The 27,314-nt window shown below is 44.8% G+C and overlaps 1 protein-coding gene across 3 annotated transcripts in view; it reads right to left on the bottom strand.

The window, feature by feature from the left end:
• FAM185A (family with sequence similarity 185 member A) overlaps positions 1–26,269 on the bottom strand; it is a 244,251-nt gene extending 217,982 nt beyond the window's left edge. For 2 of the 3 annotated variants that reach the window (XM_085654019.1, XM_085654018.1), the window contains exon 1: positions 25,690–26,263. In XM_085654019.1, coding sequence (XP_085510145.1) covers positions 25,690–26,134 — 445 coding nt within the window. In that variant the 5' untranslated portion in view covers positions 26,135–26,263. Of the gene's footprint in view, positions 1–25,689 lie in introns of all 3 variants that reach the window. The other variant, XM_085654017.1, reaches the window with a different exon arrangement.
• Positions 26,270–27,314: the final 1,045 nt, after the last annotated feature.

Raw genomic sequence — 27,314 nt, 5'->3', positions numbered from 1 at the left:
CATTATCTGTCAGTCTTTGCAGGGTGCATTGCAGGACGCCAAGATCTTTCCCCTCTCAGTATCCGATCATAGCCTGTTTTCGGTTTGTCTTACCTTGCTAGGGAGCGCCCCGACCGCTCCCAGATGGTATTTCTTGCCGTTGCTTATACGCGACAAGGAATCCTGCTCCAAGCTAAGAACCGCCATTACTGAATTTTTTAATACTAACAGGCCAGAAGACACCTCGGAATTTGTCACCTGGGATACCTTGAAGGCGGTTATTCGAGGGGAGTGTATCGCCCTCAACGCGGCACTAAATAAACAGCGCACTCGCGAGAGGGAGCTCTTGGAGACCGAACTGATGACTCTTGAACGTACCCATAAAACTAATCCCATGCGACAAACGTTACGTAATCTCACGGCCCTCCGAGGTAAACTCAGGGCCATTTATAACAAAAGGGCAGAATGCACTCTTCTTAAGCTACGACACTTGGCATACACCCAGGGCAATAAAATTGGTAAACATCTTGCGCGACAATTGAAAGATAAGCGAGAGAAAGAATACATTGGCGGCATTTTGGGTCCTGCGGGGGGAATTACGCATAGGGACAGGGACAAAGCTGAGATCTTTGGGAATTTCTATAGGAACCTCTATGCTGGGGGATTCCTTAGATCCGTACGCCCAACAGGCATACCTCCAGTCGTTGCCTCTGCCTCAGGTGTCTGATACATGAAATTCTCTGCTCACCGCTCCTACCACCATAGCTGAAGTCACCATGGCCATTACGAACTTGAAACCTCACAAAGCGCCAGGGCCGGACGGCTATACGGCTCTTTTTTATAAAACATTTGCCCCCGATATTTCTCCCTATCCAGTACGACTCTTTAACAAAATGGCGGAAGACGGTGCAACTTCAGGCTCCATGTCTGAGGCAGTGATTTCAGTGATTCCCAAACCGGGGAAAGATCTCCAGCGCTACGCCTCCTATAGGCCGATCGCCCTATTGAATTTGGATGCTACACTGTATTCTTCCATTCTTGCTACCAGCCTAAATGATCTCATGCCTATCCTCATTCATGCGGATCAATCGGGGTTTATCAAAGGCCGTCAAACACACAATAATACCCGTAGAAATATACACTTAATAGAAAAGGCCAATAGACGCCAAATCCCTGCAGTATTAGTGGGCTTGGACGCCGAGAAGGCCTTCGATAGGGTAGATTGGATTTTCCTCTTTCGCACACTTACGGCATTCAGTTTTGTCCCCAAATTTCTCAATATGATAAGGGCTAATTACTGTCTCCCCCGCTCTAGAGTGGTGATTAACGGGATACAATCCTCTCCCTTTCTCCACTCACGAGGCACGCGTCAGGGGTGTCCCCTCTCACCTTTACTTTTTGCGCATAGCATTGAACCCCTTAGCGCTAGCGATCAGGATTAACCCTGGCATCCAGGGAATACCATTTACAGGAGAATCCCATAAAATCTCTCTGTTTGCAGACTATGTTCTGTTGTCTTTGTCTGAGCCTGCGTCGTCCCTCTCGTACTTGCAGTCGGAACTCAAGCGTTTTGAACTAATGTCAGGGTTTAAAATGAATCTGGGCAAATCGTACATTCTTAATCTTACTCTCTCACCCTCGGAGGTCCTCCGGCTCCAACCTCTCACCCCGCTGTCATGGGCTACCTCATCCATACAATATCTGGGGGTTCAGTTGACGACGCGACTTGAAGGGCTCTATGCTGCCAACTTCCCTCCCGCCCTTAGGCGCATACAAGCGGATCTTACGAACTGGAAACCTCTTTTCCTGTCATGGTTGGGCCGCATACACGCCGTGAAAATTACCCTCTTGCCCAAGCTTCCGTATCCTTTTCAGGCCTTACCCATTGAACTGGAGAAGGATTTCTTTCGGAAAGTGAAGGTCGTGATCCTGCACTTTATATGGCAGGGGGGACGAGCGCGCTTCTCTTACTCTCTGCTGCTCCAGACCCGTGCTGATGGGGGAGTAGGCCTCCCAGATATCCGCTTATATTACAAAGCGGCGCAGCTGAGGGTCCTGGTTGAATGGTCTCAATGGGAGTCTGAAAAACATTGGTTACACATGGATCGTAGCGTGTCGGGGCGAACCATATGGGATTTAGTGTGGCGCTCGCGAAGGGGCAGGCCCCAGAACGCATACATTAGCACCCCCACACTCACCACTCTTAAAGTATGGGATTCGATCTCGGGTGACGATAGATGGACCTCATTCCCGTCCCCCTTTACCCCGGTTCACTTTAATCCAGCATTCCCTCCGGCCCAGCATGAGGGACCTTTTGATGCTTGGAGAAAGGGAGGCTGCTTAGCTCTAACACATTTGTTCCATGGTTTTGACCCTCTCACTTTCGATGACTAAGCGGGACTATGACCTAGAGAACACAGAAAGTTACCACTATGCGCAATTGATGCATTGGGTCCTTACCCCTCAGGTACGAGAAGCTGCCACTCGCCCTCTCACTAAATTTGAGGCCTTTCTTACCAAGACTACTAATAGGAAAGTGGTGATCTCGTTTATATATAGCTTCCTACTTAAAATGGCTCTGTCACCACGCCCTAGATATATGTCCATGTGGGAAGATCTGCTTTACCGTCCAATTTCCGATGAGGAATGGTCGCACCTATGGTCCGACATTGTACGCTTCAATCATTCCACTGACCTCAGGGAAGCACACTTGAAGACCATGATGGATTGGTATCTGCATCCATCCAAGTTTCGGCAGATCTTTCCCACCACTTCGGATAGATGTTGGAGGGGATGCGGATTCCTTGGGGATTTCCAGCACATATGGTGGGACTGCCCGATCATCCGCCCCTTCTGGGAAGATATCCTGGCTCATATAAAAGATATGTTGGGTTATCCCATCCGCACTAACAAGGGGGGGGGGGGGGGGGTTGGGGGAGGAGTCCTTTTGGGGCTTCGTGACTCCTCTTTAGAACACCAGACTCGAGCTGATACAACGATTATGTGGCTTTGCATTGGAGCGGCTAAGGTTACTTTGGCAGCCGCTTGGAAGAGGAGGGAGGCCCCAGCTATTTCCCTCTGGCACTCCTGCCTATGGCGATTGCTTAGCTTGGAGCGTATGGCTGACATTTTCAGTGATAACTATAAGAATTTTGAATTTAAATGGGGTCCCCTTGTCTCCTTCCTCTCCAGGGGTCTCCCATCGACTGTGTGTCCCTCCTCCATAAGAGCCCTCCATCTCTTTCAATGCTGATTAGCGTCCCCATGTCGAACACTATCTTAATTGTAGGAGTCTCGCCGCCACCACGGGTAGGGTGGGATGTGGGTTGCGGGTCTTTTGTCTCATTTTTTTTCTCTTTTTTGCTTGTTATTTCCATTATCCCACTTTGGGATCTCTTTGCACATGTTTTTGGCCATTCACAGTCCAGCACTTCAACTGAGCACCTTGGGGCAGCTACCGTCGCAGAAAGAAGTTGAGCCTTCTATAGAACTGCTTGCCTACATTGTATTTCTGCAAAGACCCTTTGAAGCTCCAGTACATTTAGAGACTGTATCCTCCGTTTGGCTTACTTAATGGGAAGCGGAGCTGGTTTACTTGATCTTTGCCTCTTGTTTAACTGTTATGGTATTGCTGAGGCTTTTGGATCCCCTGCATGGGAGGTGCTATTTCAGATTTTAAGAAGTTAAAACTTAATAAACATAACTTTGAAAAAAAAAAAGAATAAATAGACACGGTGCTGCTTGTAGTACCTGTGCCTTTTCCCAGCAACACCTCCAGCCCCTCACAGCTAGTTATTTTCAGTGTAATTGATTCGTGATCGCGTGGGCAGGTGGCAGGGAGAATTGGTGTGAAAACTGAGACTACGGAACACTGTTTGGCACTGGGATCTTGTTTCCCACTCATTCTGTAATAAAATGGGAGTGATCGAGCTTCTCTTAACGTTTAGCAAAAAAGTTTAGCCAAGTTAGAGAGCCTTTGTAGGGCCAGCGTCTTATCGACTTCATGAAGTTCACCTCCCCTCTGGCTTAGATTAAACTTTCCATCTCATTCCTCAGACACTCCAGGAGCCTGTGGCATATGTGTGGTGTCCCATGAAAAACACACAATAGCAAAAGCAATGCTCTTGCTGCAGAACTGTCTGCCCCATTCAAACAAACTTAGTGATGTGTGTGTGGTTTGCAACGCAAAATAAAGCCATTCATTGCATAAAAAATTGTTGATGTTTGCTTGGTTTTTCAAATGCCCCATTTGTTGTGAAATGGCTTCAACATTCTACTTAACTACACAACTGTTTTTTAATTTGTTTAATAAACATTCTTATGTATTTGTTTTTGTATTATAAGTATATACTACTGTATTTAATTTTGTTTCTTTAAAAAAAAAAAAAAAAGAGCTCCAAAAAGTGCAGTATGCCAGTCTCTGGAGGAACAGCTGAATGCCCATGTTTTTGACAAGGTGCACTGAAGTGTACAGTAGCATGTATTTCCCAGTAGCCCACTACATGTCCAAGTAAAAAGCAATTTATTTTTTGTGCTACACACAGGTTCCTATTTAGGTAGAACCTAGAGGCAGCACACATGTGCTGCTCTGTGATGCATGTTGTGTTCCCTTTATGGGCTTTGCTTAAAACATTGCCAAAGCCAATAGCTCTGGCTAAACACTTATAAGGCCCCAAAGGCGAAAACTATTGGTTATGCCAATGCTTGTTTTTAACTTTTTGGTTACCTATTAGAAATGTTAATGTTATTTTTTACGTAGTAATATCGCTACTCCTCGTCATTTGGGAATATGTGCGCTGTAATATTTCTTGGAATGCTCCGTTTCTACTTGTACTTTGTAATTTGCATCCTGCACTTTGCTGTTTTATAATATTGTTTTATTTTTTCCTGTATGTGGTATAGTACGTATGGTAAAATGTTTTAAGGAGGTATTATTTATAGGAAAATTATTTATCAGAGGAAATGTATATTTTGATTCAGCTGTAGTATATGATTATGTGGACCTCCGTACGAGTTCCGTATCATAAAAATAAAATAAATTCCAAGATTCAGGGACCAGGTTAGTCATAGTGAAGAGTTACCTTACAAGTATGGCGCAAAGAGCTCTGTTCTTGTTAGATGGAGCTGCATGGAGGAGTCTGCCGGCACAGGCAGCAGGTCAAGTGGTGCAGACGGTCGTTGCTATATCGCAAGGAGCCGGTCATTATTGCAGATTTGAGTTGGTTGATCGTTGGAAATGTCTGCAGTCCGCACGAAGCGCAGGTCTCATGTTGCCCGCCCTCAAGGAGCGCTGCTACAGGCGTGAAGGGCAGGTCCTGCTGAAGCTTCAAGTTGGGTCTATTCTAGGCATGAAGGGGTCACTGTGGGGTTGTGTGAGTAGCTCAAACTTTAAGATTGTAACCTCTTTCTTGGTGAGGAGTTCACACTGATGCCAGCCAATAGTCCAGGACTTCAGGATCAGGACTCACTCAAGCAGACGTCAACAGAAGTTCTCAGGAAGATCCAGTTGGTGCTGGTGAGCTGGGCATTTGCAAGGAGGCCTCAGAATTATGTTGTGTCCCTGTAGCTTACACAAGGGGTCACCCAATTGACCTTTCGAGTCAGTCTAGGTAGCCTGGGATAAAGGCAAGCAGGTCCAATTTTCCTTCTTCAGACAGCAAGGTAGTCCTTCAAGCAGCAGGACAGACCTTCTCCTGAATCTTCCACAGGTCCAGGAGTGTTCGGATGAGAAATTCTCAAGATGTTACATTTATGCATGGTGCCAGCAACGGAGTAAGGGGTTTCCCTAACCTACCCCCAAACTGGTTCTGGACATGTTTCACCTTCTCCTGGTTCTAGCTCTAAACTGTTGAGAGAGACAAAAGGCAGAGCAGGTCTGTTGTCAAGTTATTTTCCTTGTGCTACAGGCAGAGCTTTTGAAATTTAATCTAGGCAGGGTAGAGCTCTTCCCCAACCATTCTGTCAGGAAGAACATCTCCCCTCACACCTAAGCTCCCTTTGTCCTACTGTCTGGAAACAATACACAACCATCAACAGCAGAGCCATTCAGTCATGTGACCTAGGGCACTGGAAGAAGGGCCCAGTTGGTTTTGGCAAGAAAATGCCAACTTTTTAAAAGGGTCATGTTCAAAACTGTAACTTAAAAAAGGCTTAACCATTAAAGAGGGCTTTAAATAACAATTCAATGGAGTGTCAACAGGATACCTCTATCTGCTCCAATCTGCAGTACGCCCTTATTAAACATACTAAGGTAACCCAGTGTTAGTCTAATTGAGAGTCTGGCCTTGCAGCAGTGAAACGTTTTTCACTGTCAGGACACTGAAAACTAAAACACATATACCTTACATTTTAATATGCACCTGCCCTATGGGTGATTAGAGCCTACCTCGAGGATGACTTCCATTTATTAAAAAGGAAGGTTTAGCCCTGACAAAAGGTTTATTTTGGCATTTGAGTTTGGAGTTTAAAATGCACTACAGGCTGCAGTGGCGGACCTGAAACATGCTTTAAAAAGCTACTTTAATGGATGGCACAATGAGTGTTGATGCCCACTAGTAGCATTCCATTTACAGGCCCAGAGTTCATGTAGTACCATACAATAGGGACTTACAAGTAAATTAAATGCACCAATCAGCAATAGGCTGATTTTACCATATTTGTCAAAGGGAGCGCACAAGCACATGACCACTGATTTACAGGCCAAAATATGTACAGAGTTCTAAAAGCCAACACAAATGAGTTCAGCAAAGGAAAGCAGAGGCAGGCAAAAATCTGGGGATACCCTGAAGGGAAACAAGGTTCAGAAATAGAGTTTGGGCATGAATTGGCACACAATGGTCCTGTCCTGGTCCTTCCATTTCCTTAGAATAACATCTGGTACATGCTGGTGAATAGGTAAGCCAGGAGTTTGAGAATTAACAAATTGTCTTAGTACCTGCTCCACAGAGATTGAGGTTAAGTGAGGTGATGGAAACCTCACAGTCAATCGAACTCAGGAAATATTTCAGTGAGCATCTCTCGGTCAATATATTTCCCTATTAACTCAGCTGTGGAAATAGTTTCTTCCTCCTCGTACCCCTCTCACTTCTGGATGAAGCAGCCTCTCTTCTTGTCTTGTTTGGCTTTTTTGGGAATATCTTGCATCCCACACCAAAGTGTTGACTAAACTTTTCTTGACTCTTTCCTCACACAAGTCTCCATAATCAGGCTGTCAGGATTTCCCACATCTCTTTTTAGAAAGGGATATAGATCTCTTTTTAAGAGGGGATATTGATGCATCACTATAGGAAGCGGATTCCCTTAGTCTGGACTTTCTGTGATGTTTCCCCATTTCACTCCAACACCATTAAAACACCAAATCGAAGAGGAAAAGTAATTAAATCTGCTGATTAGGAGCACATTATACCCTGCACCTAATAATCAGCCCAGTATATTTGCCAGATATTTCACTAAATATTTTGCCCCAAAACAGAGGTAACTTACCTCCTTCACAGCACTCTCTTAAATCTACAAGAAGAGTGAGCTGAAAATTAAAGTAGGATCTGAGCGCTAACAATACCTCTAATGAACATGCTCCACTTAGAGACATTGGCTACTGACATGCATGCACGTCTCAGACAGCCCCTGTAACTTCAAAAGAGAAATGTACCAGTCAAGTCAGAGACCAGATTTTCATTTACAGAATTACAGTGGTATCACCTCCTATGTAAAGAATGGTTGGAGGACGTAGAGAGCCCTGAACCTCAATGTGATAGTCTGTACATAATGTGCATGGTGATAGCAGTAAATGAGAAAATATATTTGTGGAATGATGGACTTCTAAGACAAGTTTCACTAAGACTAGGACATTAAAAAGTTTCAATGTGCTTCATAGTATCACACTGATGTGCTGATTAGTGCAGTGCAGTCCTAAATAGGCAAGGAGTTGATTCCCCATGTCCTTCTAAATGCCTAGGCAGAGTGCGACACAATCCATCTAGATTTGCAGATGAGACATGTACACCTACGCTTCAGCGCCCTAGCTCTGGCAGAAAGCCATGGCATGGCGGTTCGGGCAGAAATTAGCAATGTTTAGGACAAACTTTCAAAGCAGCAGAGCTAAGACTGCAAAGGAAACAGTGTCAGATAAAATGTATAGTCCTATGCAAGTGCTCCATTATTTTACTGCGTCAATTCCTAGCAGTGGCTCTCACTGGCATTGCTCTTCTGCTCCTCTCAGGGTTCCACTTACCGTGGTTTGGCTCTCAAACAGTTGGGATTGCAACACGGTTTGGCTCTCCAACATCTCGGGTTGCAGAGGCAGGATGTCTGAATTGAGGTTGCTCTGTCGATTCAGTGCTCTGGATGCTCTGCTATCCTTGCCAGCTATGCAAGACATTGGAAGAATTTTTATAACTGGTGATTCCCAGAGTTAAATTTTAGCTCTTAAGATCCTTGGTGCACTAGATTGATATGGGATGGGATTCTAAAGAAGTAATGACTGGGATGAGCAGCTTACTTCTATATAGCTAGCCATGTCCCCAACTTCAGTTTATGAACAGTTTTATGATGCAAGGAAATGTGAATGCATTAGTAAAGCACAAAACACAGAGTTTGGAAATCTCTGCAAATTAAACTGTAAGAAAATGTCTCTTTTTGCATAATCACCCCCAAGGTTTTGGACTGATGCTGCTTGTTTTTTGAGTCACAGAGTGCACCGAGCCCTGCCAAACAGGCCTCAGTGTCAGTGCTCCGACGCTTAATAAGTATATGACTAATTGGCTCACCAGTAAGTAAGTTAATTGCTTAAAAGTCCCTAGAATGTGGTACCAGGGTGCCTAGGGCCTTTAAATTAAAGTGTCCCTCATGGACTGCAGCTTTGATTACGCACCACGAGTGTGACAAAGCAAAGTAAAATTCCCAGTCTGCTATTGCTGGCTGGCAGAGCAGTTTTCGAACTGCTAACTCGACTTTGCCATTTAAACTATGACAAAGTCCAGACCTTCCTTTTTAATATATATATATATATATATATATGTCACCCTTAAGGTAGGCCGATCAAGTCCTAAGGCAGAGGACTGAATATTAAAAATTATGACTCGTTTATATAGGTTCTACCAGTTAAAAACCCCAAATTGTTGTTTTGGCTGTAGAAAGATTTGTAACCCCATTGACGAGTACAGGGTTACAAGCAGACAACTCAGCTGTGATAACTTCTTAAATGGGACTACTAAAGTTTGCACTCAAGGTATCAAAAGAATCATTCCGTTAAACCAGATTTGATGCACAAGTCGAGTTTAATGTAACTTTTAAGTAAATGGCAACTTTAGAAAGTTGCCACTCTGTTCTCCAAGTTTTCCAGTGACTGTTTACAGTTGCCGTCACCGAAACAGCCTTCTGCCCTCATGGGAGGGGCAAGGGGGGGGGGGGAGAGAGCAAGGGTGTGATGTGAACGACTCTCAGGCTGGAACACAACGGGCCTGCCATTGGAAGAGGTGGTGCCTTTCCCTGGCATGAAGGCAAAACAGGGTGTGAGCCCAAATGGCGATCTTCAAAAGGGGAAGCCGCCTTTGAAGGGCAAACGGTGGACACACAAGAGGGGTTGATATTTTGTTCTGCTCGACAGGTCAGCGACAAAGACCGACAGGGGGAAACAGTTGCCAAACCATTTTTCCTGTGGGCATGTAGCCCTCAGAAGCCTGTCTTGACCACTTGGTAACAAAAAATCTAAATTGGGGGAGAATGGACCTAGAAAGGATCTTAAATCGTGTGAAGACTATCTTAAAAAACCCTCATATACGTACACAGGCGAAAGGGCGGTATATCTTGGTTCTCCGCCAGAGTGTACTGTAGCAGCATTATCATTGGGTCTTTTCTTAGTCAATATGCTGACCTCCGCCAGGAGGAAGACCAACTGGTGTGTCAGTAGTGGTCAGAGATGAAAAGAGAGTGTGTTCTGCACTCTGATAAAGTGAAAAAAAAGGTGAAATAAAATTCCTCGTGTCACTGCGGATGTGGGTTTTATTAAAAGGGGAAAATGACGCGGGAAGTTAAAAACGCAGTCGTGCGTGTCTAGACCAAGTTGCTGGTCTGACGCACTAGTGTTGGTCAACATGTTTCAGCCTCTTGGATCCTCTAGAGGCTTTAGTCAGGACCGGGGGTTTGGAAGAGTGCTTTATGACTCTTAGTGGTTGCTTCCCACCATGAAATTTTTTATGAGGTCAAATCCGAACTATTTGTACCTCTCTAGTTCCGAGTGTTAACTGCTTCGGAATACCGGAGAGCTCTCTCAAACCCAATTGCGGTTTGGACAAGTACGCTTGCTTGTTCTTGCTCTGAAAACGGTAACGGTCACTTGGTAGCCACAATCAGTTGACTACCATCGATAGCTGAAACACACCAAGGGAGTCCGAGTCTAAGCACTCAAAAGTGGTCATAGAGGTTCTGAGGAACATCAGACAGACAAAGAGTGAAGCTTGAGTTTCTATGATGCCACTTAGAACCCCAATGTGAAAAATATCCCAATTATTCCCTGTCGAACCATTTATAATTTTATGACCCCTCCTTCAAACATACAAGCAGGGAAGGGGGAATTAAGGTGATCCATAAATAACATAGCCTGCACGGCAAATAATAATTTTAAAAAACTGGCCTCCTGCCCACCTAAACCCACCACTGCCCAAACTTTTAAAATGAATACATGGCCTCCTGCCACTCACCACCGACAACTTATACATAACCCCTTAAACTCACTGGGCATATTGAAAAAAATAGACCTGACCTCCTGCCATCCACCCCCACAGACATGAAAAATAACCCACCCACACTTCAATAAAAAAATAAATAGCTAACCTTTGCCACCAACCTCTGTACCTCCCCATCCCCCATCTGTCCAATACAGACCGCTCTGTGCTAACCAGCAGCTCTGGTCAGCCGAGACCCATGCTGACATGGGAGAATATGAATGCCATAGCGCTGCCCACCCTGTCTGCCTTTCTCGGTTGTGTGGTTACCCGGAAGAGGTGGAAGAAGGTGGGTGAAAATGCCAACTGCCATTCTACCACATCTCTTGGGTTGCTTGACACCCAGAAGAGGCAGTAGAACAAAGGGAAAGGCAGAGCTTCCCCTGACGATGTCACAGCGAGTAACCACTTTTGTTACCTACTGTTGTGTCACAGCAGTGACTAACCAGATTTTGATTCAGCTGTTCACGATGGAAGCCGCATATTACAAATTGTTTTAATTGATAGTAATCAATATAAGTTTTTTTTGACAGATTGATAGACCAATTTCCAAAGCACTGATACGGATCTCACTGCTTTCCAGGCCTAAAAAAAAATGTTCCTCATCTCATGACACACTAACTCATAATTGTCTTTCCCAGACAGAGTAGAGATTTTGTCACATATTCTTTTCATGTTTTACGGATTGGTGGCAATTGTACCTACTTATCAACTTGCTACTAACAATAAGTCTGTCAGACGCAACTTTTTTTCTGCAGTGGAGCCAGTTCCTCAGTTGCCCATGCTCAGTCTGTTGCAAGATTTATCATTAACTTTCGTTCATGCTCTTGCGTTTCCATCCCCTGGAGCATGAACGCATTACTGTCTCCTTACACTGGTAGATTTTTCAGGCACTACTTATTTCTTTGTAGTTAAGCACTCCATGAGAGTGCATGTGTTTTGCAGCTGTCTCTCTCCACACCACGCTAGTGTTTTCTTAACTGTCTCGCTCATGGCTTTCTCCACTGCTTCCTCCACTTTACGTTTTTTGACCGGGTTTTGCCTCAAATTGCTTTCTGCTGACCCTCTTCTTAACTTTTCATCTTGCCTTTTGTGATGCTCTGGGGTACAGCACAGTGAATAACCATGGCATGCCTGGATAAATGTTTCGCTGCTCTCTGCTATACAGTAAATATATACGTCTGTGTAAGAATAATTCAATCAACTCACGAAAACTGAACTTTTCAAGTGGCATTCACCTAAAAAAAACACCTAGACCTTCGGAGACATTAAAGAATACCAGATTTTAGGTCTTTCCTTACATTCGGCTGAAATCTAAATCCTTAACCTCCCTGTGTCTTGTACTCTACTGTATCGCTGTGAGCAAATCATTGATGCATACTGCTCCACATTAAGGAGCTGAAGAGATATTTACTCTCTTCCGCTCCTTAAATTGGAGCAATATGCATCAATAATGTACTTCACTGTAGCACTGTCAGCCCACTATGTATGGAATTAACACTCGGGTGAGTTCTACTGTACAGCAGCGTACACTCTGTGGCGGTGTAATATCATGTTAGACCCGATGCTGCTCTCTAGCATACAGCACTGGAGTACGCTGTGAGCACACTCTTTATACGAGGCTCTGCTGTACGCACTTTGTACACTATAAACACACTCAATATGCCCGGCTAAAATCTCTGCTGTTCTCTAGTGTACAGCAGTGTGTGCATTGTGAGTGCATGTAGTATATCTACCTGAACCCTCTGTTGCTTTGTTGTGTACCAGCACGGTTTATGCTGTGGGCACAGCCAGTATATCTGGGCAAACCTCTGCCGAGTTCCAGCGCACAGCACACCCTGGTCTCAGATGCACATCACTGTACACACTGTGAGCACTTGCAATATGCTTACCCCTCTGCTGATCTGTAGTGTACAGCTAAATCCTTTGCCGTTTGTAGTGTTCAGGACTGAGTGGGCCCACAGTGTGTCTGAATAAACCATTTACTGCATTCTAGCGCCTTAATGGCTGTAGGAATGTGACCCTCTTGTGCCCTTACAGGGTAGTAATAGACAGCTATAACTATAGGATCACCATGCCCCTCACGCCGCTAGGCCCTGGTGCTACTGCACCTGCTGCGCTACTCCAGTTTAGCTGACCCCGCACTAAAACAGCGCATTCCTGCGAAAAAGAAGACGCTGAATTGAGTCATGTTGGGGAGAGCCACACTCTCCCACCTGCAGATGTGAGACGATTTGGAGCTCACTTATGCGAAGGTGTCAACACCCCAAAATCTACAGCTCCTGCTGACAAAGTCATTGACTGTCCCAGTGAAACGCATGCTCTAGATAAAGGAGGAATGTGGCAACACACCACAGACCGGCCTCTTTAGGACAACAGGCAGGCAGCTACCGAGTGGCTGGTCTCATAAGCCAGTATGCGGGCAGGTTTTTTAGGACGAGCTTGGGCAGTGCATGCGCGGCATGCTGTATTTGAGTATGGACTTGAAGCTCCGCCCACATTTTTCATTGGCTTGAGTCATTGTCCTTTGTAAATGCTGGCTTCCGATTCCTTATTAGGCTTGTTAGTCCCTCATAGTACAGCCTTGTCTTTATTTGTAACCTCTCAGGAGGATTGGCCCTTTTACTTCTGTTGTTAGATGGTATGTCTTATTTAGTCTGTAAGCACTATTTTCTTTAATGAGTTTCTCCTACAGCAGGCACGACATACTTTCCTGCAACATTCAGTGTGCCATGCGCGCTATCACTTTCCAAGCAGCCCGGGACAATGGCGGCCGCTTCTTTCACATGAAATAGTTCTCGCATTTACAAGAGTTTGAGCTATTGGCATTGTAAATGACAATGCCTTTTATTTGTGTGTTAACTATCAAAACAGATAAATAAAAGGCATCGTCATTTACTATGCCAATAGCTCAAACTCTCACAAATGCTAGACCTATGGCATTGCAAATATTTGTTTTTTTAGTTTGTGAGCCTGTTTTATCTTCAGGTGGGCCAGCTTTTACTGTTGATTTCCCGCGTATTACCTCAAACTTAACTTGTAGCAAACACAAATGCGTGCAGTCACCCATTTCTTGAAAAACACCTATAAAACATGTCTTTACAAGTTCAAAACTGCCCTGTTTTGCAAAAGAGGACACTTTTTTAACTCTCTGGTTTACTAAATGGGGGCAGTTTTATATTGGTGCCTGTGGCAATTTTCTGTCCCAGTCCTACCCAACATCCAATATGGTCATACAAAGATAGCACCAGTCATTGAGCGCCTTTGGCAATCAAGTCTGGCATCTTAAAAAAAAAAAACACAGCTGGAGAAGAGCAGACAAATTCGCTTGTTTATCTGGGTCACACTAACACTCCTCCAGTAACTGGACTCAAAAGACACTATATACAAGTATAGGACAACAATTTCCAATGATAAAATGCATACCGCCACTGCCCAAAAAATAGCCACATCGTGCACGGGTTTCTAATTGAAAATGATTCAGTAGTGTACAAAGTTCCACGTTTCTAATACAGAGGTGTGGTGGTCAGTAATCGAGTCATATGGGAAACATTGCCTATCATCACTACCATAGCGCCTTAAGTGTGCCGGGTATGCCCAGACGTGGGTCCCGGGTATGCCCAGACGTGGGTCCCGGGCTCACTGTGCCACTGGATTCAAGCTAACCTGGCTGATGTGGGGGTGATACTCCAAAACCGGTCCCTGGATGCTTGATTCTGGTCCAGGGAGGACCTAACTTGGCAGTTTGGGCTAGACTGTTCCCATGAGGTGAGGGGTCAAGACTGATTTGCATACGGCTGGGTCTAAACTGGGGTGGCATGCTGAGCACAATAATGATGGCTTTAAGCCAGATCTCTTGACTGGGGGGTGAATGATTGATTTGTTCCTCATTTCATCCATCATTTGTGTGTCTTCTGCTTTCTCACCCCAAGTGCACCAGGTATGCACAGATGCGGGTCCTAAACTCACTGTGCCACTGGATTCAAGCAAGCCTGGCTGATGAGGGGTGATACACCAAAACCAGAACAAGGATGCTTGTTTCTGGCCCAGGGATGACCTGGCTTGGCATTTTGGGCTGGACTGTTTCCAAGAGGAACAGGGTAAAGACTGATTTGCATATGGTTGGGTCTAAACTGGGGTGACAGGATGAGGAAAATAACGATGGATTTAACCCAGATCTCGTGAATCTCGGGGGAATGTTTGATTTGTTCTGCATTCCGTCCATCATTTGTGTGTCTCTTGAATATAATAAAATGTGGCTCGTTTGGCCTTGTTGATACAATAAAAAAGTCATGACAAGCTCATCTAACTTGGTCAGTAATGACACTGTATGATTTGTAAAACAAGTTCATACTGTAAGGTGTAATAGAGACATGCTGTTTTGCCATAAATCGAATGATTAATCAATCAAGTGCTGAAGCTCAGATTAGAAAAAAGGTGCAATGGTTAAAAAAAAAAAGAAATCAGTCAAGATTTGACCTCTGCTCTCATTCTTTATAATTGGGCATAGTCAAGTGTCAAAAGTAGTGGCTGTGAAGTATGGAGGCTCCTATGTATGGAATAGGACAACAAAGCACTGTACAGCAAGGAAAGGGGTTAGGGGTAGTTGGCAATCCGATGAAATGTGCATTAAGCTCCTAGGGTGGGAGATGGAGGTGTCTCTTCTATGCTGGACCCAAGTGGAAGCTGGGTAGTTCCACTGTGATGACAAAAGATACTTAAAATTCTAATCCTGGCTTGAACAGATTGCATGACAAACATCAGCAATTTGATGAAGAACAACTGCCTGCAGCTGAACACAGACTAGACAGAAGTAAAGATATTTGGCAACAGCAGCAACAAATTGAACAACTCCTGGTGGCCATCCGACCTATGACCTGCACCCACTCCCTCCAACCACACCAGAAACCTCTGAATCATCACTGACAACAAGCTCACCATGAAATCAGTTTCACGCCATCTCCTCCATCTGCTTCCTCTCTCTGAGCATGCTACATAAGAGCTTCTAGTGACTACCCCTACACACGAAACGCAAAGTGACACAAGCCCTCATCACCAGCCGACTGGACTACTGCAATGCCCTCTATGTGGGAATTGCCGCACACCTTCTACAGAGACTTCAGATCATGCAGACCGCCGCAGACTGAATCATCCTTAAACCTTCCCCGATGAACTCACATCACAACCTACCTAAGAAAACTCCACTGGCTCCCTGTATAGAATAGATGCCAATTCAAGCTGCTGACCCACTGTACTGCCCGATTTTCCCGGCCTTCCCGTGTTAAGGGAGGCCTAATGTGACTTCAGTCTCTTTCCATTCAAGTCTAAGGGTTAGAGTAGTGTATAGAGCCTATTTATTAGGCACTTCAACATGATCCTGTGTTCTTCCCCATAGATCAGGGTTTGCATACATATCCTAGGGGATAGATTCGTTAGCATTAGGGGTAATATGTTCTGTAGTAAGGGTATCTAATGGAGCTGTGCTGCATTCAGGCCTGGTAGGCCTTAAACGGGAGAGACTCCATCTTTCCTCCTGCTCTGGCAGCTTGGGAAGTTTCTAGGTCATAGGTAGTGTTTTAGTTAGGAGGTGTTATTCGCTTGGAGAGAACCGGTTCAGGCCGGCCCTTATCGAAGGATTGTATTCTCCTTCATGCCGAAGACACTACAACAGGCCGGCCGGCTGGGAACGTGTCCTTGGCACGGGGAGGTACAGGAATTTGGTGGGCGGCAGGTTTCGAGCTGGAAATTTCCATGAGAGAATGCACATCTATATTAGTGAAAGTCTGAGGCAGACACTGGCACTTGCTTCTAGACCATAGGCGGCATCTGGCCGTTAGCAGTAAAGCTACTACTTATTCCAGGGAAGACAGATGACGAACCTGAATCTAAAGAGGAGAGAGCAGCTGATGAGGAGGAGGTTCCAGTGACTAGGAGGAAAAGAGAAGGGAGTAGATCTGTGACTACAGAGGTGTGACTTCCAGGCGAAGCCGAGGCGCAGATGGGAAGGGAACCTAGATGACCTTTGAGTACAGGCTGAATATAATCAGGTGACGTTAACCCTTTACTATTAGAGTATACAACTTAACCTTTCACTTTCCTTGCAGGTTGTCTATATATATAATGTATTCTGCGAATGTGCATGTGGCATTTAAATAAAGTATTTAGCTTGTTGTACGTTAGCATGTGTTGTGTACTTTTGTATAGGAGGATAGCCTATTCTTTAGTCAGAGTTGCCTTAAAATGAACAGAGGTTAATCCTGGTCAGGTAAGTGGTAACTGGATGAGGGGGAAAACAAGCCCCTCGAACTAAGAGAACAGGTTGTGCTCAACTAATAGTCTTTGTGTGATCTGATATATAGTAATCCCAATTCCCCTGTCGTGTAGAGCGGCAATAATAGGATGAGCTCGTGCTAAGGCTGCCGTGTAGGTAGGAGATTCTGGACCTGACTGAGGTCGCGAGATCGTGTGTGTCGCTGCCGAATGGGTAGGAGATTCTGGACCTGACTAAGGTCGCGAGACTTTGTGTGTTGCTACCGGATGGGTAGGAGATTCTGGACCTGACTAAGGTCGCGAGACTTTGTGTGTTGCTACCGGATGGGTAGGAGATTCTGGACCTGACTGAGGTCGCGAGATCGTGTGTGTCGCTGCCGAATGGGTAGGAGATTCTGGACCTGACTAAGGTCGCGAGACTTTGTGTGTTGCTACCGGATGGGTAGGAGATTCTGGACCTGACTGAGGTCGCGAGATCGTGTGTGTCGCTGCCGAATGGGTAGGAGATTCTGGACCTGACTAAGGTCGCGAGACTTTGTGTGTTGCTACCGGATGGGTAGGAGATTCTGGACCTGACTGAGGTCGCGAGATCGTGTGTGTCGCTGCCGAATGGGTAGGAGATTCTGGACCTGACTAAGGTCGCGAGACTTTGTGTGTTGCTACCGGATGGGTAGGAGATTCTGGACCTGACTGAGGTCGCGAGATCGTATGTGTTGTTGTGATCGTAAGGCTGTGAAACCTTGGTATAAATATATAATAGGAATTCCCTGTCCTTAGGTGGTACATATATATGTGGTTATTTAGGTGTAAAAAGGCCCTAGGGAGGGGGTAACGTTCTGGTTTGGGTCAGAAGGGCTCTGTGGAGCGGGTTCTATCTGGAGGAAAAACCAAAGCAGAACATTTGGCGTCGTGAACCGTTTACGTATTCTGTGTGCGTTGTGTTGTCCCGTGTTTGCTGCCAGCGTGTGCGTGACTTTGTTTGTATGTTCTTTGTAATATACTGGTGTGTCTAGCATTTCTTCTTCTTTCTTTTCTTTCTCTACTTCTCTCTTTTTCATGATCTGTTCTAAACAATGTAAATATACTTTTAAGTTGCCTGTTGATATTCCCGGCTGGGATTCAATGCCTTGTGAAGCCCTAGCCCGGGAGTGGGCTGTGTAATTGGAGACAGACTTTTGAACATCACTTGATTCATTTGATTGGGGGCAGACAGTATGATGTGCTGGCTCGTGAAGTGAGCTCATTGTGCTGATTTAGAATTGGTATGTGTATATTTCAGCGTGTCTTGTGAAGAGTGCTTATAAATAGCTTGCTACGTGAGGCAGAGAGGGCTGGATCCCTTTCAAGTTTTAGTTAAGGAATGCATATCTACTGTTTTCAGTTGTAAAGTGCAAGTAAGATCTCAGAGCATGGCTCTGAAACGTGGGACTCCCTTGAAATTCTAGTCTCCGTAGTTGTGAGGAAGGGTGTTATTCAATAGGTGATTGATGGCATTTTGGAGAGAGACATGACAGTGTATGATATATTTTGCTTTAAAAGAGAATTGCAACAATGTGATTTTGGATGTGTACAGCTGATTGTGTACAATAAGTACAATATGTGGCCACTTCATTAACATGAACGTTTATTTCGTGAGATACTTCTAGAGCACTGTGCCCTTTTTAGTTGCAGGAAAGTGCAGGGAATTAATGGGTCGCTTTTAATTTCAGATGCTGGACACATATTGTGCTTTTGCGCCCCAACAAATACTGAACAAAACAGGGTTAGAGGCAATGTGATTTGCCTATGGGAGAGCATTTTCAGATTAAGACATGTGCAGTCTTGCTGGAGGTAAGGAGTGGTTACAGCTATTTTTCCTCTCAGACCTGTAAAGAGTTGTTCTGGAAGTGGGTCATTTCACAGCGTCTTTCAGATTGCTGTTTGGGAGTCTTGCAATGAGATCATCCAGCAACGCTAGGCAGGGCTCAGGCTTTCTGTGAAGTCCGAGAAGGAATTCCTACGGGAGGGGTCATCTCATCTCAGCTCCTCTCCTCCATAGGTAGGGACTGCTTCCTGGACATAACTGTCTGGGAGGTTTGCACAGGCGCAGGTTCCCCCCCCCCATGAGGCGAGTTGCAGACAGTCCGAGAAAGTTGGCAGGCGTGCGGTTCTCTCCGACCTTGAAGGAGATAAGGTGTGAGCTGCAGACAGCCGGAGGAGCCTCTGCTTGTTATATTTGGCAAGAGGCCATTTAGTGTCCGCGGAGATTTGTGAAGGGGGGCAGCACCTGTGAGGGGTGCAGTGAGCGAAGTGAGAGAAGGAGACTGCCCCAGCCCTTCTTGCTGTGTATTGAAACAGAGGGATTTTTATCAAGACTTTAGAGGCTAAAGCGTTAGTAGTATTATTACACGATTCCCCAGAGCTGGAGGGGACCTACATAGACAGAAATTGAAATATTGTACTTTTGAAAAATGTTCTTTGCAAGAAAAGTGATGCTTGTTTCTTTTTCAGATTCGCCCAGTTCTCCGCGTATGAGTGGGACTCCCTTCTCCCGTGTGAGTGGGGCCCTCCCTCTCCCCTCCCCTTCCCTTCCCCCCCCCCAAGCCTGGAGTAATACGAGACGGTGGCGGCTGATGCCGGTGGCTATCCAGACTGGACGGGGTCCTCCCTTATCAAGAAGATACAGCTGCTGATGTGTACCGGAGAGCATGATGGCCTGCTTCTTTCAAAGCGAAATGGGATCAGCAAAGTGTAGAACTGTTTCCTTCACGTGCGGCCACCATTATTTGCATGAAGGTGGTGTGTTTTTTCATACTGAAGGACTGTTTTTTTTTTTTATTAGGGATGGAGATCAATAGAGACGCTTTGCAGCGCTCAGAGTAAATATTTTCTGAGTTACTGAACAGTAATAACTTGTAGCTGTTGCTACTATATCTGAGTTTGACAGTGGCGTCTCCAGTTTAATCATTAGAAGCATTTGGAGCGTTCAACAGCTTGATTGATTTATTTTCTGTATCCATTCCACATGTATCCGGATGTCTATGAGCTATTTCTAGCTGCACCTGCAGTTGTGGCTACTACATGTGTTTGGAGAATGCGGACTTTATTTGCTCTAAAGTGATTATCACATACCTTTGATGAGTTTTTATTGCTTTTTAGTCATGCTTTGTTTTGAATTGTGTATTTTTGTGTAGCAACTTCAAAATATGAGTTGCTGTTTCAACATGTGCTTTTTAGTACTTGTGACTTTTAATTTAGACATGTGGTTTTCAATGGTTTTTGCTTTCAACTGCGATATGCAGTACTTTCATGATCATTTTGCTTTTCACTTATGTAATACAGTTGCTATTTTCTAGATTTTGTTTTTGACTATGCGAATGGTGATGATCAAGGGTCATGGGGTGCAATGTAGTGAATCAGCCACTTGTGGTCTGACACCCTATGGTGACCCTCAACCACCACCATTCTGTACTGACTTAAGTGTGTTCTACCTTTTAGTGGAATAGTCTTTCCAAGAATAGAAGGTATGGTATGTTGAGGTGCGGTCTTGTGGGTGGTGGTGCACACATGTGCTCAATGTTGTATACTGAGGGATTTAGCGTATAATGTTATTTGGGTTAGGTGAATTATGATTTTGACCCATTGGCGTTGACGTGGTCTAATGTGATTCTGCCTTTTGACTCTACCTTGCTTCAAACTTCTCTGTGTGTGTAAGTTGTGTGGATGAGAATTATTGGTGTTTCTGCTTTGGCAATCTATAATGCCAAATCTATTGAGAAAATGGCCTGCTGGATGGTCAAATCTATTAATAATACTTCTACAGTCTTATCTGACTTGCTATTAGACGCCCAGGGTGAACGTAGAGCCATCTTGCAAAATAGAGCAGCCATTGATTATCTTCTGCTTAAACATGGACATGGCGGCTCAGACTTTGAAGGTCGCTGCTGTTTTAACTTATCTGATCATACACAGTCCATTCGTGCACATATAGATAAATTGCGTGACCTAACTAATGAAGTTAGGAAACACATTGATCAGGGCTGGTTTGACTGGCTCTTTAATTGGTTGCCAGACATGCATATGCCACGCCACACATTAGGTGGCATTTTGATTGCTCTTGCTGTTTTGATCTCTATCTGTTGTTTTATTCAGTGTATCCCTTCACTGCTCCAATTCTGCACATCTGGTACTAGACATAGATCGGTTAGTTTTGTTTCATATTACTCTTCCACAGATGTTAGTTCTATTGAATGTATAATAGACTGAAGTCAAGGGTGGAATGTACTGCTCGATTTTCCCGGCCTTCCGGTGTTGCAGAGCAATCCATATGACTTCAGTCTCTTTCCATCCGAGTCTAAGGACTGGGGTAGTGAATAGGGCCTATCTATTAGACACTTGTGACACAATCCCGTGCTCCTACCCATAGCTCAGGGCCTACACACATAGCCTAGGGAATAGATTCGTTAGCCTTGAGAATAACTTGCCCTATAGTGAGGGTATTTCATAGAGCTGTGTTGAATTCAGGCCTGGTAGGCCTTAAACGGGAGAGATATTGTTCCTCCACCGATGTTAGTCATGTTTATTGAATGTATAATAGACTGAAGTCAAGGGTGGAATGTACTGCCCGATTTTCCCGGCCTTCCCGTGTTAAGGGAGGCCTAATGTGACTTCAGTCTCTTTCCATTCAAGTCTAAGGGTTAGAGTAGTGTATAGAGCCTATTTATTAGGCACTTCAACATGATCCTGTGTTCTTCCCCATAGATCAGGGTTTGCATACATATCCTAGGGGATAGATTCGTTAGCATTAGGGGTAATATGTTCTGTAGTAAGGGTATCTAATGGAGCTGTGCTGCATTCAGGCCTGGTAGGCCTTAAACGGGAGAGACTCCATCTTTCCTCCTGCTCTGGCAGCTTGGGAAGTTTCTAGGTCATAGGTAGTGTTTTAGTTAGGAGGTGTTATTCGCTTGGAGAGAACCGGTTCAGGCCGGCCCTTATCGAAGGATTGTATTCTCCTTCATGCCGAAGACACTACAACAGGCCGGCCGGCTGGGAACGTGTCCTTGGCACGGGGAGGTACAGGAATTTGGTGGGCGGCAGGTTTCGAGCTGGAAATTTCCATGAGAGAATGCACATCTATATTAGTGAAAGTCTGAGGCAGACACTGGCACTTGCTTCTAGACCATAGGCGGCATCTGGCCGTTAGCAGTAAAGCTACTACTTATTCCAGGGAAGACAGATGACGAACCTGAATCTAAAGAGGAGAGAGCAGCTGATGAGGAGGAGGTTCCAGTGACTAGGAGGAAAAGAGAAGGGAGTAGATCTGTGACTACAGAGGTGTGACTTCCAGGCGAAGCCGAGGCGCAGATGGGAAGGGAACCTAGATGACCTTTGAGTACAGGCTGAATATAATCAGGTGACGTTAACCCTTTACTATTAGAGTATACAACTTAACCTTTCACTTTCCTTGCAGGTTGTCTATATATATAATGTATTCTGCGAATGTGCATGTGGCATTTAAATAAAGTATTTAGCTTGTTGTACGTTAGCATGTGTTGTGTACTTTTGTATAGGAGGATAGCCTATTCTTTAGTCAGAGTTGCCTTAAAATGAACAGAGGTTAATCCTGGTCAGGTAAGTGGTAACTGGATGAGGGGGAAAACAAGCCCCTCGAACTAAGAGAACAGGTTGTGCTCAACTAATAGTCTTTGTGTGATCTGATATATAGTAATCCCAATTCCCCTGTCGTGTAGAGCGGTAATAATAGGATGAGCTCGTGCTAAGGCTGCCGTGTAGGTAGGAGATTCTGGACCTGACTGAGGTCGCGAGATCGTGTGTGTCGCTGCCGAATGGGTAGGAGATTCTGGACCTGACTAAGGTCGCGAGACTTTGTGTGTTGCTACCGGATGGGTAGGAGATTCTGGACCTGACTAAGGTCGCGAGACTTTGTGTGTTGCTACCGGATGGGTAGGAGATTCTGGACCTGACTGAGGTCGCGAGATCGTGTGTGTCGCTGCCGAATGGGTAGGAGATTCTGGACCTGACTAAGGTCGCGAGACTTTGTGTGTTGCTACCGGATGGGTAGGAGATTCTGGACCTGACTGAGGTCGCGAGATCGTGTGTGTCGCTGCCGAATGGGTAGGAGATTCTGGACCTGACTAAGGTCGCGAGACTTTGTGTGTTGCTACCGGATGGGTAGGAGATTCTGGACCTGACTGAGGTCGCGAGATCGTGTGTGTCGCTGCCGAATGGGTAGGAGATTCTGGACCTGACTAAGGTCGCGAGACTTTGTGTGTTGCTACCGGATGGGTAGGAGATTCTGGACCTGACTGAGGTCGCGAGATCGTGTGTGTTGTTGTGATCGTAAGGCTGTGAAACCTTGGTATAAATATATAATAGGAATTCCCTGTCCTTAGGTGGTACATATATATGTGGTTATTTAGGTGTAAAAAGGCCCTAGGGAGGGGGTAACGTTCTGGTTTGGGTCAGAAGGGCTCTGTGGAGCGGGTTCTATCTGGAGGAAAAACCAAAGCAGAACACCCACGCACACAAGACTCTACACAACCAAGGACCCGCCTATATTAACCACCTCCTGAACTTCCACCAACCATCGAGAAGACTACACGCCGCCTCCCTTTCACTCGCCCATACTCCCTGCATCTACTGAAGCATTAGTAGAGTACACTCCTTCTCCCATATAGCAGCAAAGATCTGGAACAGCCTCCCCATTTTCCTCCGTATCATCACTTTACTCTCGGAATTACGAATGGCCCTCAAGACCTGGCTGTTCAAATAAGCCTCCGGGGCCTGCAAGCGACTGGATACCCTATTGGGTGATTAGCCGAACTTTATAAATCCTCAATCTCACTGTGCTTCTGTTCCCATACCTGCCAACTTTGGAAGATCTAATAAGTAGTAACTGTACACATACAAGTAGACATTTACTCCAAAATGCCTGCCCCTTTCTCCTTCTGAAATAACGTTGTTAGTTCAAAAGTTGCAGTTTCTCATATGTCGTACTCTTCATTCTGCCCCAGTTGTTGCAACACAAATTATTAAATAGCTAAATTATTGAAATCTCTCCAGTCCCTAAACACAGCTGTCTTGTTAACACCAAGTTACTCCAGGACTGGGTGTTGAAAATGATCAGTGAATTCTCCAGAGTTGACAGAGCCAGGACAGGGGTTGTTATTGTCAAAGCTATTCTTCAGTGTGCAAAGGTTCATTAGGAGGGTGGCCGTATTGCGAAGATGGAAACCAATTTGTCAGCACTGTTTGCTAATCACACATCATTGTTTAGGATGATGGTGGGAGCTAGTAAACCACCCTTGGAATAAAGATCTGCTGTGCTATGTCAGGCCTAAGATAGCAATTCGAATTTGCAGCGTTTCCTCCGATCTTCTTTAATTTCTCAGACTGCAACAAGACACTCTGTTCTTTAGGTCTGGTCTACTAGACAGCACATGCACTGCTTGTTGCGAGATGTAGTGTTACCTTACAGCCCGCCCATTGCTTACCACTTGTTTGCTTCATTGTTACTCTCATTTGCTTGCTTCTTGCTCATCAGCTTCTGTTGGCTTTTGTTCCCCTTTTTGTTTTTGCCCTCCTCTGGAGCATGGACGCATTATTCTTGTCGTAATACTCACTCTTCAAGCAATACTTTTTCCTTTTTAAGTACTTTTCTGGAATTTTTTTTAAATACTTTTAACATGCTGCATAGCATCAGGGATGCTGCGAAGCATGGCAGAAAAAATGGTTAAGCCAGTAAGTTTCAATGGTGTGAGACCTATTGGCTTTACCAATGCTTATTGTCATTCTCAAGTATAGACAAAGCCTCATCATTTCACTCTTGTGAGAGTATATGTAAGGGGAAAGCCTCAAAGATCAAGCTACAGAGAATAGTGTCAAATAAACACTCACAAATCATCGTTAGCAAATAAAGATACATATTTGCATATATGGCTTCTAGAGTAGGTGAAGTGTCCTTGCAGCAAAGCACAGTTTCCTTACTAACAGTATTAAAAATGTTAATAAAGCAATGGAAAATGTATGTAGAGTAATTTGTTTTTGAAAGCGTAACTATACTACATTAGCACCACAACTGTCATGTTTGCAGTGTTACGAGAAATAAAGACATGCAAACGTAGGCAGAAACAAGCCCATACAAAAACTAAAAACATGAGAAATTCCAGATTGGGTTTAAGTAAATAATGAAGTTTTTTTTTGTTTTTTTACACTTTGCATTTTTGTACTTACAGTATTCTCTAAAAGGAGATGCAATTATCCTAAGAATTAAAATGCATGGAAAACGCAAAACTGGAAGTGCTTACTCATACTAAGGAGCAAGTATAGATCACTACATTTTACACATAAAAATATCAAGCCACAAATACTAAACAGTGAGATCTGACATGGGATAATCCCAGAGGTGTTCGCTCGTTCGTATCTGATTGGGCGTAGTTTACCAAGCCATAGGTTTTCACTGCATTCTGTTACTTGTAGCCTTGTTATTGTCATTATGAGCAAAGCACTACTTTATGCAAAGATAAATTGAGGTAGATACCCCAATTTCCTTAGCTTCATATCAAGTGTCACTAGTGGTGTCCTACGAGGGATCCAAGCGTCACAGGCAGATATATTCATGTAAACGTGTACACTACCTCATTGGCCACTATAGGTTTCCGAGAAGGCTTGAATGTCTAAACATGCTCTTAAGGCTACAGCTCTGTCGCTTCTCACGTACCAAATCTGGCAGGCGTACACACCTCCACCTGGCTCGTGCTGTCGATGTGCTCAGAGAGGATGCTCATCCGTTTGGCCGACTCGTTGTACTTAACCTCGAGGTCCTTGAAGTCCGGCCCATGCGGCAGAGGCCGGGCCACCCCGCTGACCGTGACGAACACCCTGTCCCCGTCTGGGTAGGTAACAGGGTCCAGCGCGCGTACCCGCACGTGGCAAGGTAGCTCCACCAGCAGGCGGCCGACGGGACTGACGACCAGTGTCCACTGTTTCAGGGGCAGGTTTTTGGGGGAGCTGGCATGCAGCCTACAGGGCACAGCCCAGCGTGGGCGAGAGTAGGTGGGCGACAGCCGGTAGCCCGTGGCACAGCCTAGCAGTAAGTTCACGGAACGATGCAAGGCGCCGTTCAGAGCCGGTATCAGGGGCGTCATGGGGAAGGCAATGGCCATACCTGCGACGTGAAACGATCATAGACTGGTCGGGGTTATGTTTCCTCTACACGTGCAACATTTTTGCCACTCTTAGGAAGATCAGCATTCCTAGGAGAAAACTTCCGTAAGTCGAAACTCCGGGTCGAAAGTACTAACCAATCCCGTGCGTCTGCCAAGTTTGTTATCCAATGCCGAGCAGCTTCAGTGGCTGTCCTATCAAAAACTGGTTAGTAAGCACATCGACAATGCCTGTGTGATCCTGTATATGGAAAGAAGCGCAACCAACCTTAAAAAGACGTTGAAAACAAGCTCAATGTGCAGAGAAGAAAAGTAGCATGGGAACTGCGAGTGTTGTTGCGAATGTGGGGGTGGGGTCAGAGGTACGGCTACAATAACAATATATTTTGTAACCATTTTGTTTTCCCTTCACCTACTTGTAACTGTACATAACATATATTCCACACACCTTTCATAAGAAATAAATGCAACTTAAATGTATTCTGTGGAGATGCATTTTTTTCTGGTATGACAGCTCGGTTTATTAATGCAATCTGTTCACAAGTTGTGGGTGTAAACGGATGATCACTGATTTGAAGTCCAATCGGTACACTGGGGAAATAGTGACTTGTATTTATAGTGCTAAGTGGTCCAAGCCTGTGACAGAAAACCCTGTGAATAAGTCATTAATGACACCTATGTATTATATGCAATATAAGGTAGGCTGCACACAGTGTAAATAAACTGTCTCAAATGTGGAAAAAAAGATTTTGTTTAAATGTTTGCAGTGCTTTCAGAAGTTGTGTTTAATAATTTTCTGAATGTACCTACTGCAAACCCTTTTCTTTGTTTACATTAAAGGGCACATTCTATCAATTAAAGCCTCTACCTGCAACCAAATAGTCTTTAGATTTGCTGATTAACCGATTGTGTATATTTACGTCTCTTTCAGGTTGCAGGTACTGTGGAGAGAAGGCTTGCTTCTTCTTTAGCTGCTGCTCCCTTCTCTTACTTACTGATAGAGGAGTCACTGCTTCTCCTCTTTTAACCTGCGCCAACTCAATCGTTCTGGAATGGTTGTTTATTAAGTACAAAGCATGGTAACTGTATTACTCAAACCATAAAAGCTTGGGAACGTCATTTCCCTGTTACCCTGTCCACTTCGACCTCCAGATGCAACACAGAGGCTGTTATTGCACAG

Source organism: Triturus cristatus, chromosome 4_1 (assembly GCF_964204655.1).
Source record: "Triturus cristatus chromosome 4_1, aTriCri1.1, whole genome shotgun sequence".
Taxonomy (NCBI): Eukaryota; Metazoa; Chordata; class Amphibia; order Caudata; family Salamandridae; genus Triturus; species Triturus cristatus.
This window is presented reverse-complemented; position numbering and strand designations above follow the sequence as displayed.